The sequence below is a fragment of the Homalodisca vitripennis genome, chromosome 6, assembly GCF_021130785.1.
Source record: "Homalodisca vitripennis isolate AUS2020 chromosome 6, UT_GWSS_2.1, whole genome shotgun sequence".
NCBI classification, from domain to species: Eukaryota; Metazoa; Arthropoda; class Insecta; order Hemiptera; family Cicadellidae; genus Homalodisca; species Homalodisca vitripennis.
The window spans coordinates 122,641,326-122,653,499 of NC_060212.1; the positions used below are offsets into that span (position 1 = coordinate 122,641,326).

At 34.2% G+C, this 12,174-nt stretch overlaps 1 protein-coding gene across 5 annotated transcripts in view; it reads right to left on the reverse strand.

Moving 5' to 3' along the window:
• Nucleotides 1–12,174, reverse strand: part of LOC124364890 (fibronectin type-III domain-containing protein 3a) — a 181,572-nt gene that overhangs the window by 2,417 nt on the left and 166,981 nt on the right. For all 5 annotated transcript variants that reach the window (XM_046820690.1, XM_046820689.1, XM_046820693.1 and 2 more), the window contains 9 exons: nt 10,866–11,070; nt 10,068–10,286; nt 8,066–8,238; nt 7,371–7,637; nt 6,872–7,119; nt 5,607–5,810; nt 4,167–4,339; nt 2,540–2,667; nt 1,991–2,182 (listed from right to left, as the gene is read on the reverse strand). In XM_046820690.1, the coding sequence (XP_046676646.1) occupies nt 1,991–2,182; nt 2,540–2,667; nt 4,167–4,339; nt 5,607–5,810; nt 6,872–7,119; nt 7,371–7,637; nt 8,066–8,238; nt 10,068–10,286; nt 10,866–11,070 (1,809 nt within the window). The remainder of the gene's footprint in view (nt 1–1,990; nt 2,183–2,539; nt 2,668–4,166; nt 4,340–5,606; nt 5,811–6,871; nt 7,120–7,370; nt 7,638–8,065; nt 8,239–10,067; nt 10,287–10,865; nt 11,071–12,174) is intronic.

Genomic DNA, 12,174 nt, shown 5'->3' on the forward strand with positions numbered 1-12,174 from the left:
TTGCAGATGACATCAGTTTATCCCAATACCTAGTTTCCGTAACCTTCTTTGCAGATGACATCAGTTTATCCCAATACCTAGCCCTCCACTTTTGACTTAATTTCGTCCCACCTCCGGGAGTGGTTCAAAACAAATAAACTATTCTTAATATCTCAAAAACTAATTTCATAGAATTTCACTCCCAAAAAACTCTAAATATGCCGAATTACTTTACTTTGAACACTCTCACCCATAACAGGTCATTCTGTACTATTTTTTCAAGGGGTTCATTTAGATTTCAATCTAAAATGGGATTCTCATCTAAACATGTAGGTTAAACATATTGTGTAACATATTGAGGTTAAACATCTCAACAGCAACCTTTGCCTCTAGGGAGACTCAGACTGGGTTACAATGGCTTGTTTGAGTCAAAGATTAGTTACTGTATTTATTTTCTGGAGCTTCTGTAGTGCAAATTTCTTTAACAGAATCTTCTGCATCCAGAAGAGGGCAATGAGGATCGTCTGGGGATTGTACGAGCGGGACAGTTATGACAAGCTCTTTCAATCAAGTTGCACATTCACTCTTGCCCTGCTTGCTAGTTTAACACACAGTAATTGTTGCCTTTCAAAATAAATATGTTTTCATTTCTTGGACACAATTACAATACGAGAGACAAAGAAAATCTTGTAGTGGACAGATATTGACTGTCGTTAACTCTGCAATCAGTTTTCTTTTTTGGACCTACATTATTAGATAAATGCTGTTTTTTTATTTATTTATTTTTCCACTGCTATAAATATGATTCTTAGTAATCCAACTATATTTGAGACTTAAAAAAGAAATCTGTTCAAAGTTCTATTGTGTAAATCTAAAGTGATGTTTATCAATAAATGACAGCAAACAAAATTAAAATACTACAAGTAAAAATGTTAAAATAGTCCAAGTTATGATGATTAATTATTATTATGTAACTTAAGTTTTGTCTTATTTTGTTATAAAGATTTATTCTATATGTCATTTGATGCTATTGTATAATGCGCAAAAGAAGTGTTCCATCCTTAAAACAATAGCATTTATATACAGTTTGGTACTTACAATTTTACGTAGTTTCGTTATTTTTATAAATATAGGAGATCGATCTCTCCTAGAAAAATGGCCCAGCCTGTGATGATGACAATGGGTTGGTAGTTGGTTAGTGTTGGTTTTTTCCTTTTTCTTCCAAATGAAGGAAGAAAATTTCTCCTTTCTATTGTTGTTTTTTTAGTATAAAAATGTATCATGTTGTATTTAGGCATTAACATGTAATATACTCCCAGAATCAAAATTGAGTTTGTGATGGTAAATAATTAAAATAATTGAAAGTCAAGATCAGAAGTTTGCAATAAATGAACAAACAAAAATAAAGTAAAAGATAAATATTACACATTTATAAATATTGAATATTTTTCTATACTAAAAAATTAGCAATATCACATCAGGAGAATTTAGTTTCTTCCTTTGCCACGTGAAATTTAAACCTATCCCCTTCACCAGTGTCTCCGTAGGCAGCACCTGCAATCACATGTACTAGCATCTCATTGTACCAGGACATGTTGCTTAGGACCTTTGTACCATGATAACACAAACCATGATAGTTGTCTTTGTAGTAATAAGACAACTTAAGAATGTAAATATTAAATGAGTACATGGAGTTAAGTTCAAAGCAACTTTGCCTTTGTGTAGAGAACACATAAAGAAATTAAGGTAATAAACAAAAGTCATGCAATCTGAGTGCTTTCTTGGATCAATAGTTAACATGACAGACTGATAACTGATGAGTCTGGAGTTCAGTCTTCAAAATACTTTCTCGTATCAAATAAACTTGCAATTTTCTATAACTGATCAGGTGGGATGAAAACAAAATTTAAATTATACTAGAGGTAAACAATATCACAAGTGCATCAACAAATTGAAATTCTCTGTCGGTCAAGAAACTACGGTATATTTCTGTGTTAAGATTCATACTGACCTGTACTTGGTGAGACTTGGTAGTGTGGGTGGGGGTAGAGTGTGGGGCAGGTGTGGCGAAGGTGGCAGTGGGCGAGAACGCTCCAGCCAGTTCTCCCACCCCCGTCTGACGCACTGCACACACTCTCACACAGTAGTCTGCGCCAGGTTCCAGGTCATGTAGTTGGGTCTTGGTGTCACCTCCTCGGTACACCTACAACAGATACCTCGTCAAGCTTACTAATGAGGGTAAATCTAAAAATAAACACTTTGATTCTGGGAGCCACATAATTCTTCCACTTCCCTCGCCATTATCATGCTGACCACCACAATAGTCCACGTGAACTTTACACTAACAGCGTGTATTAAAAGTCTTATAGGTTTTAAGTCTTTTATAGGTGGAGATAAAATAAAAACTCTCAAATTCCTTGTACTATTGATATGATCAATCTGACCCCTTCATTGTTTAACTGAGTAAAGAAATTAATAGAGAAAGGGATTGTCTAAAAGATTTTAAGATTTAAACACCATTATAAGAAAATCCTAGAATAAATTAAGTGTAATGGCTGACCTGCTTGTAGATCTGGTCACGTAGCCTGGATAGCTGCAGGCAGTACAGCACAGGATCTGAGGCCAGAGGCTTGCAGGGTGGCCATTCTACTGAACATCCCTTGGTGCTGACTTCTGACACTCGAGGTGCTGCAACATGTCACAATAATCTAAAACCCTAATCTTAAAACTTGTCAAAATATTGCATAACTATTTTTATAAATTACTTTTTTACTGTACAACATGATGTTAAAGTTAATATTTCATAAAGTAAAAATGGGTCAGACCATAACAACAACAATAATAATAATAAGTATTTAAATTTTGAGTCAGTGTTAACTAACCATATACAGCAGATCCTTAACCCTTACCGAGCCAATGATGTTACTAGACGTCATGCCTAAACTAACGCTAAAAGCCAACGACGTCCACTGACGCAAAATCAATTTTCTATTTTAATATTATTTAAAAGCATTTCTGGGTAACAAACTTAGTAAAAACTGTCAAACAAGGTTTATCTAAATAAGAGACAATCGTTCGTGTCTATTTTGAACGGCTCTTGTTCGACAAAATAGTGGGTGGCCAGATGTTCATAGTCTCCCACAGAGCCAACGACGTCTACTGATGGGCGCTCAGTCCGCCTGTAGCCTTGCGTAAGGTTAGATGTTTATTCGCCTTTCCATTTTCGATCCGCGTATTTATCTTTTCAATTTTGATGTTAATCAATATTTTTAATCAATTTGCAGTGTAGTTTATGTATTATTATTTTGATGTAGGGCTTTATTGTCAAGTTTTTTTTTAGTTCATTGATTTTATTTAATTTGTTTATATATAAATTTTTACTATATTCTTTATATTTTCTCTAAATACAAATTACTATATGCTTGTTTTTTGTAAAATATAACAATAATTGTGTTCAACTATTGTTAATTTTATATGTGAACACATAGAATGTGAAAATTAAATTTTTTCAGTGAAATTATGATTTTACCATTTTTTGGCTGTAAATTAACAATAAAAAGTGAAAAAAAAAATATTTTGTCGTTTTTTTTTTATCTGTTACGTTATAAGAATTAATAAAAAAACTTGGTTTTGGTATGTGCGAATTTTTTTATTTTTAAGGTGTATGGCTCTTAGGAGTAGTTCTGGTTATTTATTTGTGGCTCGCTAAGGGTTAAAGTGGTAACTTTCCGACAAGTTATCTGACATTGATATAACTTAACTGTTATTTAAGTGTCTAATGGAAGATTTAAGTGAACCAAACTAGGAAAAATATAAACTTAGAAAAAATTGTCATTTAATATTTTTAACCCTTTTGGTACCCTTCCATTTCAACCTTTACTAAAATAAGCATGGCTGGTGATCAATTTCGTTCTTAGAAAAAAATTAATCTATTTTTTGTGTGCTTATACAGCACAAACTGGCTCTCTGGTCCTGGACTATGAGGAGGTAACTTGTCTGTTACAAGAGCTTGTCAGCTTTTTGTTTTGAAAAAAAAAAACTTAATTAGTCAAAAGCTGTTATGTGGTTACTTAAATAGCTTTGTTGTAATAATTTTAGATGATGGGGTACAGTACAGCAACATTGTTTTTTTCAGTAACTGTATACAGAGACGATAACTGGGAAAGTGCTATCAGTTTTTAGATTACCTTTAAGAGATGGTGGAGGAGCGATAGTTGTGGAGAACTCATAGAAGGACGAATCTGGTCCCTGCCCGGCATCGTTGGCAGCTGATATACAGAACCTGTACACTGTCTGCTCCTGTAACCTGTTCACCTTACAACAGTGACTTGTTCCTTGGTACACCACCTGTAGTCCATTCCTGCAGGCAAACACCATTTAGATAATCTTACAGACATGTTACTCTTGATTTTAGTGCAGTAGAACAATGTTTTTAATATTCAATCAACTTTTACAACTATAACTAATAATACTTTGTGGGTTTTCAAACTGCACTATTTAACCTGTTGCGGATAAAGTTGTATGAGCGTACGTGGCTAATCAGATACAAATTTTTCGTCACGGTACAGCGGCTGAAGCGTAAAGTCCGAGTAGCACCACTTCCAGTCTACTCAAAAATACCTTTAAAATTAAATAAATTTTAAACTTGTACCTTTATATTGTAAACTTAAATAAATGTTCATGTATATATGAATACAAATAGAACTAATACACAGATAATATTATAAGCTGAACTAAGCGCTATTCACCTTGAACATAACACTAGTGTGATATGCCTTTGTGTGTATGATCTGTGTGTAACAGTACGCTGTGACGAACTGAGTAAGGCCCGGCCACTGCATGACGAGATATCCACAATGGGTTAAAGTTATGTCTGAAGTATATAATACCTGTATTACATAACTTAGCAGTTTAACTGCCTTCTGAGTGTTGTAAAATGTGAATAGATATTTTTATAGTCAAGCATCTTAATTTAAAACATATTTTGAAAATATTTTGGTTGAACAAAAGAAATTTTATCACAAATATAAAAATAATTTTAGACGAGTAAAAGATAAACCTTTATGGAAACTCACACAATTCTGTGAGAAAGAAATAGTTCAAAACTGTTCTTATATAGCAAAACTCAAGATGGCCACCAGTGCATTTAAACGTCAAAATGTGGTAGTTAAATAATATATCAATAACAGTAACAGAGAATTAATAATAAGTTTACAAAATAAATACTACAAAACAACAATCAAAGACAAATAAATATTCAGTAAATAAAATAGAGGAATGATGGTATTTTAATTATTTTAAATAATAAGTTAAATATGAATGTATGTGTACAAGTAATAATGGTACACAAAAATTACCCCAATAATAATTAATGTGATAGCTACAATAAAGAGAAGACAAACTAAATTGATTACTACACTTTTAATAAGAAAGACTATTCTATGGAACAGCTTGAATGAGCACTTGTTTTGCTAAAATTAGCAGTTCTTCATTGACATCTGAATTTAAGGTTGTGTAATAATGTGCCAAAGAATAAAAAAGTATCACTAAACTCTGGGAACCAATCAATATCGTAGAGTTTTATAATCTCAACTTGCAGTATAGTATTTCAATCTACTTCAACTCACTCGGCAAGCCTGGGGTTTTCCATCTGCACAGTGTACTGTGTGAACTGGGGGTTCTTGCCATCACCCCACTTCAGTTTGAGATAGTTGTGTCCAGCATTGGGGCAAGAGAGCAGGGGTGGAGCGGGAGGAAGGGGGAGGGTGCTGGCTTTCACTGCAGCAGACAATGGTCCAGCACCAACACTGTTCACAGCCTTCAACCGCACCCTGAAAAACCATCACGTCATGAAGATTAACTACTTCTTATTTGGACCAATTCCAATTCTATCCCGACCAATTCTATCTCTAGCAGTAGATAGATCACTTATTTAAAAAGAGGATCTGCAAGATATTTTCATGAAATTTTTAGTAAACATTTTTATAGTATATTTTAAATTAGTAAATACATGAAAAACATGTTTATTTACTTATTATTAGGAACATTATGTATAAATAATTCAGTATGCCAAATTAATTCAAAATAAATATATTTTATTCCTTAGAAGAACACAAAGGATTTCTGTTGTGTTGAGGGAAAGTATAGGTCCTTCACTTCCAATTCCTGTGGAGATAAATCACCAAAACGTTACAAATATCTGAAGCTGATAACGAAACAAAAGTTCCCTGGAATGTGATAAATACTGAAAGGAAGCAAACAATAGAAAACCCATCCTGGAAGCAAAAAAAAAAAAAAATATTGCAGATCCCAAGAAAACAGGTCTTAACACATTATTTAATATTGTAAACACCATCAAAAAAAGTGGACAACAAAGCAAGAATTATGAATATTTCAATACTTTTTAAAAGCTACTAACAGCCATGATATAAAAATAAAATTATCAGCTCCTTAAAATGAAAACTCATAGTAGGATGTGTTGGGATATTCTCTAAATTATTACACATTTGAACAACAACAAAAAACTGATAACTCACTAGGAGATAAGCAATAAATTATATTGTCTTGAGCATGTTCCAGAAGCAGCATAAATTTGCTAAAATCAATAAAACATGTAAACATAGAACACCAAATTTAGCATAAAATTACTGGACCAATATCACTCATATCAATTTTTTCAAAAGTGATTGATAAACAAGTAATATTCAGAATACTTCAATACCTAACAATCAATAATCTTTTACAGCATTGCCAAAAATAAACTTCAAAGTATAGACTTTTGTTATTACTTTCAATGAATTAATTGTGCATTGATTTGAACAAGAACAGAAAAGACTTGAATACCTTTGTTTTATACAAAAAGGTCATTATTTTATGAGTGAAAAGAACTCACTTGTATGTTGTGGCTGGAGCCAGGTTGTCGACTACACAGGATTGTTCCTCGGTGACGATGGAGCGGTCGGCTACCTCGACACAATAATGTGTGACTGGGGAGCCATGGTCAGGGGCACTGCCCCAGCTGAGCTTGAGACTGTTGGGGGTGGCGGTATAGCGGGGAGCGGGCGGTGGGCCGGGCACTGCTGGAGGGGACACCAGCGACGTCACAGGCGAGAAGTCGCTCCACCCCGCCACATTACAAGCCTGGAATTATTATAAAATTTATTCAATATTATTATGGACATACTTTTGGAAAAGTTTTGATGCTTCCTAATCAATTCCTTTGTTTTGCAAATCTATTCTAGAAAGGCACTATCCTCACCCTACCATCCTTTTACCCCGTGTTACTGTAAGAGGAATCATGACTCAAATATTTTTAGAGGATATGTTACTATTTCCAAATAACAATGCAGGACAATAAAATACTGTTTGTTATATTGGTAGACCCGACTGACCTGAAGCCTGAACAGACAGAGGGAGGCAGGAGGAATGGACCGCACATCACAGCTAGTTTGAGCACCCTGGTAGACAGTGGTGAAGGCAGGAGTGGTCCCATGCCCCATCTCCAGGCGGTAGTCAGTAATGGAGGCCCCGTTACAGCGGGGCTCGGGCCAGCAGCACGACACCACATGACCAGGGCGGGGGGTACACTGGGGCGCGGCAGGGGTGTCTGGTGGGGCGTTTCCACTGCGCACCTCCAACGGCTCTGACCATGCCCCTGCCTAAAAACAAATCACTCATTAAATTGGTTTGAGAAATGTACATCTCATTTATTTTTATTCACACCATTAAACTATTTAAACATTTTTTATCAAGTCAAAAGTAGTTCATATTTATTTATCTAAAGAAAATAAAATTATTTATTATGTAAACCACAAATCAAAACTTTTTCAGAATTAGTATTTTTTGGGTTTTGAAACTATGTAAGGGTGTTGTTTGTCTTGTAGTGTTGTATATAAAACAATAAAATGGTTTGTAATGAAAAATTAATATTCTAGATGTAAAATTCAATTATGCTAATTTTTGGTACTGATATTTTTTAGATAATGGTAAGCTTTCTCAGACAGCCATCAGCATAAAAATACGTGAGCATAAAAATGTTTACGATGTTTGATAGCCAAAAATCAATTACAAAACAAAGTTTACTCACCCCTACTCTGTTGTTGGCTCGGAGCAGGAATGTGTAGGAGTGTCCAGGGCTGAGTGAGGACACTGTACACTCAGTGTCCTTGCCCCGGTACGCTATTCTGTCCTCTACGTTTTGTGTTCGGACCAATATCTCGCACTCGCTCACCGGTGCTCCTCCGTCCACCTCTGGATAGTCTGTTAGAAAAATCGCTCACATTAACATACAAAGTTAAAGTAGCAAATTGTTATAGAGGTATCATCCTTGATTCAGACAAAAGATTATTATTGGCTAAGTGATAGCAAAGAGCCCATTCCACAAATTGATAGAAATAGTTATTATTTCCTTTGTTTATAGTCGTATCCATACAATATATGAATCAAACCTTTATTTTGTAAGCATCTCAACACTAATTATTTAATATTTAATAAAACGAGTCAAATATAATCACGCTTTAGAAAAAAGTTTCATTGTTTTTTAGGAATAAAATTGACCCTCTGACAGACAAATCTGATATTACTATAACAATAAAGGAGCAATTATACAATAGTCCTTCTAGTGCAGTGGAAGAAGTAAGTACATTTTGAGACTACAGAAATATTAATAATTTATTTCTTATACATTTTTACATGTAATCAATATCTCAAAACCGTTTGAAATACCAAAAAATTTGTTAATTACAAAAAGTTTAGAAAAAGTTACAAGCATTCCAGAACACTTTTTATTTTTTTTATCTGGACCATAAATAACCATATTGTGAGTATTTTAAAAGTTAAAATGATTGTTATATTGGAATGAAATTGCCAACAAATTTAGCCAAGATATTTATAAGATCAATTTTTACAATAAGTTCCTATTTTTTTAGGCTTTTTTTGGGAGGGAGTCAGTTATCGTTTCTATGAGCAGTGTTATATAACATATATATATATATATAAATTGTAGCACTTAAGGAAACTTTCACATAACTCCATCAAACAAACCCCCAGAGACCCAAAACTAAGGCCCATTCCAAAATATAAATATATCTTGAAAATAAGGAATGCAATGTCCTCTTTGTATAAAGAACAAAGTGATGTAAAATATCGCTGGAAGTAGTTCAAACTAATCCCGTTAGATTGCAAATGCTTATAGTCTGCACTAAACCGTGGCGTTCACGTGAGATCACTGCAGTCAACCTCGTTCGTCGGCCATGACTGTCTCACAAAATCACTTTAAAGGTTAAAAGGATATTAGTCATTATCATTGGAATTTGATTAATAATTTTGAAACCAAGTTACACAAGACAAGAAACAACAAAAGGTACCTTACCTACGAGTTCATCATTTAACTAGAACCTCAACCTCAAATAATAAAGTTTATTCTATACGTACAGGAGATACCAACTGAACCACAATAAATTTCTAGGTTTCAGTCTTTCCAATAATAATCTAAATAAATAAAATTGTATGAAAATAATTAAAAAAATATAATGTAAAACTCCTGCGAGGAAGAAAATGGAGTAGCAAATTTTGAACTAGTGATCGATATGTTAGGATCAACGTTCCTTTTATGTTCTCAGATTATGTTGTGGTCTGAAATGTAATACTCGGTAAATGTGATTTTCAGTAATCAACAGTGTTTAGTGTAAAAATGTTTGAGATTAAAACTTTGATCTTAACTTGTTCTTGAAAAAAATAAAAATTTTAATTCTTAGGCTTATGTGTCTGGTTGCTATCAGTAATCAACAGTGTTTAGTGTAAAAATGTTTGAGATTAAAACTTTGATCTTAACTTGTTCTTGAAAAAAAATAAAAATTTTAATTCTTAGGCTTATGTGTCTGGTGCTATAACTACCTAACATTAAAAGTTTTCCAGTTCACTATGTATAAAAAATCGCTTACAAAATTAAATTTCCTTAATGATTTGGTTTTCAAGAATTTAATTGTGTAAGCAGATCTGATTTGAGAATTGATCAAACGAAGTCAACTGTAGAGCTTAGTTGGGTAAGTTTACTGTGATTAAACAAGTAAAACTAGAGCGACACTTACTCCACCGGAGAGATACGCTGTATGGCCTGGGCTTGCCATGAAGGCGGGGTGGCGCACACTGCCCAGGACATGTGGCCTCGGTGGGCACGATGAGGGAGTCCGAGTACTCACTGACCCCGCCAGCGCCCTCGCAGCAGACCCGCACCTCGTAAACGGTCCCAGGACTTAGGCGGTCCAGCACACACTCGGTCTCCAGTCCACCGTACACACTCACAAACTCTATAGACATGGAACAAAAGTTACAGATTAGGATTCGAGGACCAAAATTCTTTGGAGGTTGCTTCTTAAAAATAGAAAAATATCATGCTGGCTTAACTCTGTGAATACGTGTCTGGCTGATAGCCTAAGCCAGTCAGTTTTGCCATATTTCCTGGTTTTTACAATGCCTCACCGAGTGCAAAAAACTGTCTGGATTGTAATGACAGTTACAGCATTGGGGGTATTTGGACAATGCAAGTGAGTGAAAAAGCATTTTTGGTTTGATCAAAATTCTGATGTTTTAAAATAACTCTTTTGATAGTAACTTTTCTAAAAAAAAATTAGGTCAAACTGAATATTTATGTACTATTTTATTTATAGATGTATAAATAGGCCAATCACCTACCAACTGGCTAAATATTACTGCTACAAATTTGTCAGCCAGTGCAAGAAATCTTAATTTTGGTATCGTACTTTATCAATTTTGTTACTTTGTTTTAGATCAAATTGTTAACTCACAAATAAATTTATTGGAGTCACAGGTTTTACAACCAGTGGTTGTTTATACTATCAAAACAAAACGGTTATCATCCTAATTACCTCCATTTTTCTTGAGCTGGACTGTGTACGCCGTGATGTCCGTGCCTCCTCGGTCTGTAGGTGGCTCCCATTTGACTTTGAAGTAATGGGCATGGACACGGCCCTTGACGAAAGGGCGGGAGGGTGGAGCAGGCCTCCCAGGCAATGTTCGGTAACTCACTTCCTCGCTCCACTGTGACGATCCCTCTTCGTTTTGTGCTCTCAGCTATTGGACAAATATACAAATCTCATCTATTATTCATTTATCTATGCTAGAATATTTTTAAGTGGCCTGGATTTGAACCCAGGTTCTGGGAATGATACCCTAAACTATGTAGTAGTTAACTTATCAGCTACCATGAACTGACCTCTCAACTGAATATTCCACATTAGTATTGAAACTATTTTTCAGTTAATAACATAGCTTAAACAAATGAAATGTCCTAAAGCATTAGCGAAATTCTCAACCACATATCTACTTTTTTGTTTGTTTGTTGATAATAAAACCTGGTTAGTACACAGTAAGGTGATTCATTACAAAAGTTTTATTTCTCATCTGGTTATTAGTGCCAGGAGTTTCCTCCATGAGGGCATTTACATTTCAGCCTAATTGGACAATATCTTCTGTCAGAATCTCAAGCATAAAATTTTGAGTTTTAGACTAATTATGGCTTCAAAAAAAAAAAAATGTTCAGTAATTTTACTTGTCATAGAATTTTGTTTAGATCCGGCCACGAAGTCTGAAATATGTTAGCCCAATTTGACAATATTTACTGCCAAAACTGTACGCTGTTTTTTGAGTCCAAGTTTGAAAACTCATAAATATTGAATGACTAAGCAATTGTAAGGTGGTGTAACTTGAAAAAGTATTTAGTGTTCTCTTAACAGAATATTTCAGCTCAATTAACAAAATATTCATATACAAATATCATCCCCACATTAAATAGTTGTTGAGATTGAGATTTTAACCCGAAAAAAATCTTAATTCAGATCAAATTGGGGTAAGATGAATTTACCCATGGTGGACGTTTTAATAACACTACTTCAAGACTAAAAAAATCACAGGATACCTGCAATTAAAGTTATATTTCCAGTATTTGACTAAAACTGAAAACTTAAAGCTCATATTTCCAACAGAAGATCAAATTGGTTCCCAATTGGTCAAACTTTACGTAGGTAAATTTCCTGTATGTGGTACCTCTTACAGTAGGTATCAATGATTCAAAGTTACAAATTACACAAGTATATAAGACAGTGCAGGAAATCTACAACACATACATTATTAATCTCAATTTCTCTTTCAATTGACATTTCAAGATTTGGAGGGAAA